Below are 2,500 nucleotides of genomic sequence, written 5' to 3'. Positions count from 1 at the left end.
ATGATCTAACACAAAAGGTCCTGGTGAGCAACTTTGTCATGGGTTCTTTTTTGAACGTTACGAGTATAATGTCGGCGATAAAAAGGTGACTGTTAATACCAAAGTGCTTATTAATGATACAAAGCCAGGTGAAGACAATAGTAAAATTTCCTGGTATCCAGAGCCACATTACAGATTTGTTAGAATTTGTAAGGAAAGCTCCAAAGAAATAACGGGGACATTTCGAAGTTCTGAATGTTTACGCTGTGCAGACATGGGGACGTTTAAAAATGATATGTGCTCTGCTTGTGAGGGTGTGCCCAAACTTCCGTCTTTCAAGAAACGCCTTTTATTGCGAAGTGAAAGAATTGGTTCAGATGGTAATAGAAACAGCTCCAAAATTCGAAATGACTTCCTTTCCACATATGAGATGCAACAGAAATTAAAAGAACAGAAGGAAAAGCTGGAAGATACAGAATCTCAGTTGTTTTTTCTCAAGTCCAAGAATTTAAGGCTGAGAATGCGAAAGCGTTCTTTAGATGAAAAATTGGCCGAGTTCGCAAGACGTGGCTCGATGAAAGCCATTTGCCACAATCTTTATAAGGCAGCAGAAAACGGCTATTTGAAGGATAGAAACACCCTTGTCGGTGTACTGCAAACTGTTGCAAGAAACTTTCATGTTGAAAAGAACGGGCGCCGTTACCAGTCCTCTTTTAAGCTGTTTCTAGAGGTTCTGCTACTTTGGGGCGGGCCAAGAATTGCGACATTTGTAGCCATCAACCTCTGTGGGCCAGAAATTCATTCCATCTATCGGTGGCGAAACCAACACCTAGTACATCTGGACGGTGGTCTTGTAGAGAACAACTTTAAGGTCCTTGGCAAACTGTATTTAGAAGCTATGAGTAATGTAGGTGTCAAACACGTTCCCGTCTTGGCAGCAGAAGACGAGACCGCCATACTGGGAAAAATCAGTTACAGCGAGCGTACTGATGAGCTACTGGGATTCTGTGGAGTCACCGGAGCAGATCATAAATGCCTCGACTATTTCACTGTCGTTGTTGGGAATGGCGAACAAGGGTACAACACAATCGTCAATGCATTCAACGAGTACAAGATTGGTCCATTTTCTCACGCAATCATCCTGAATCCCCTGCACCCCAGACTTCCTCGAATTCCTCTTCTCATCATGCCTACGTGTAATAGGTTTGACCATGAATTTGTGTTCAGACAATGGCAGACAGTTGAGCGCCTTTACGAAAAGGAACTTCATGATATTGTCGGCCCCTTGATTGGACACAGTTCAGACGGTGATTCGAGACGCAGGAAGCTTATGATCCAGCTTGGGACAAGCAACGTTGGAAGCAGGTATCGCCCCGTTCCTATGGAACTTGGTTTTGTTCTTTCCTGCAGGAAGGTTGAGACAGAGAAGGGGTATAACATCAGAGATGCATGTGATCAGGACTACATACATAACCACAAGAAGCTTCTTAATCCACTTGACCATGCTTCGCGTGTATTGATGTTGGGGGATTATTTTGTCCACATGAATCACTTGCAGTTGGTATACGAAATGTTCCCTATTCCAGATCATGGTCTTGGACTAAGCGACGTCCAGAGGAGTGACAGGCAGAACTGGCGATCGGCTCAGAAACTTACATTTCCACAGGTCCGCAACTGTCTGCAGATGTTGATGGAAGGCCTTGTCAAAGGCCACCCAAGAAACCCATCCCTACTAGGTACTAAGATCTACCTCCATATGGTATGGCTGTATGTAGAGATTTTCTGCAGCAGTGTCGCCTCTTTAAGACGTCGCATAATGTACGCTGCAATTGTCACCCATTTTCTGGCGATATGGCATAACTGCATTCATCGTGGTGAACAGCTGTCACTTAAACAAAACTTTATCACAAGGGAAACATACCAGGACGTTGTGATTTCATGCCAGTTCGCTGTCATTCTCATCTGCTATATGAGAGACAACTTTCCGGAGCAAGAATGTTGTCTTGAGCTGAGTGGTTCGGACGTTTTGGAGGATTTTTGGAGTAAAAACGGGCAATGGGTTGGAAACCATCACAACTATTGCTTTGGTGATCTCCGCAGAAATGTCTCTCACATGATTCGATTAGAGGAAATTAGAATTAATCCAAATGCTCCCGACTTTGCTAAGCCTCATCCAAAGCAAGAAAGTATCTGGAACCGACAGTATGAAGATGGTTATGAGAAGGCAAACTTGTCTGATTATCCTTTGGCGGGTTCTGAAGTGGATGCGTGGAAGGAAGGAATGTATGAGGCGAGAAGATTGGCGAGATCTGTTGGAATGGCTCCAGACGACGATGCAAGAGGCTCCGAAGGAGACAGCAGGGATGACGATGATGACCATAATAACGATAGTGGTGGTGGAGATAACAGTTGGTTTTATCGCCCATTTCAATATCCAGGAAATAGGTTCGGCGATCTGCAAGAGGACACCCAATCATCGGTGCAATCATCTGGTGGCAGTGACGAGGAAGATGTCACTGCT

General features: G+C 44.4%; 1 protein-coding gene and 1 pseudogene across 1 annotated transcript in view; one reads left to right on the top strand and one right to left on the bottom strand.

The window, feature by feature from the left end:
- LOC138004032 (uncharacterized) overlaps nucleotides 1-2,500 on the bottom strand; it is a 48,281-nt pseudogene that overhangs the window by 3,596 nt on the left and 42,185 nt on the right.
- Nucleotides 1-2,500, top strand: part of LOC138003147 (uncharacterized) — a 5,248-nt gene that overhangs the window by 1,215 nt on the left and 1,533 nt on the right. The window contains exon 1 of the mRNA XM_068849111.1: nucleotides 1-2,500. This exon is cut by the window's left edge and continues 1,215 nt beyond it; it is cut by the window's right edge and continues 19 nt beyond it. Within this exon, the coding sequence (XP_068705212.1) occupies nucleotides 254-2,500 (2,247 nt within the window). The 5' untranslated portion in view covers nucleotides 1-253.

This window comes from Montipora foliosa, chromosome 5 (assembly GCF_036669935.1).
Source record: "Montipora foliosa isolate CH-2021 chromosome 5, ASM3666993v2, whole genome shotgun sequence".
In the NCBI taxonomy this organism is placed as follows: Eukaryota; Metazoa; Cnidaria; class Anthozoa; order Scleractinia; family Acroporidae; genus Montipora; species Montipora foliosa.
This window is presented reverse-complemented; position numbering and strand designations above follow the sequence as displayed.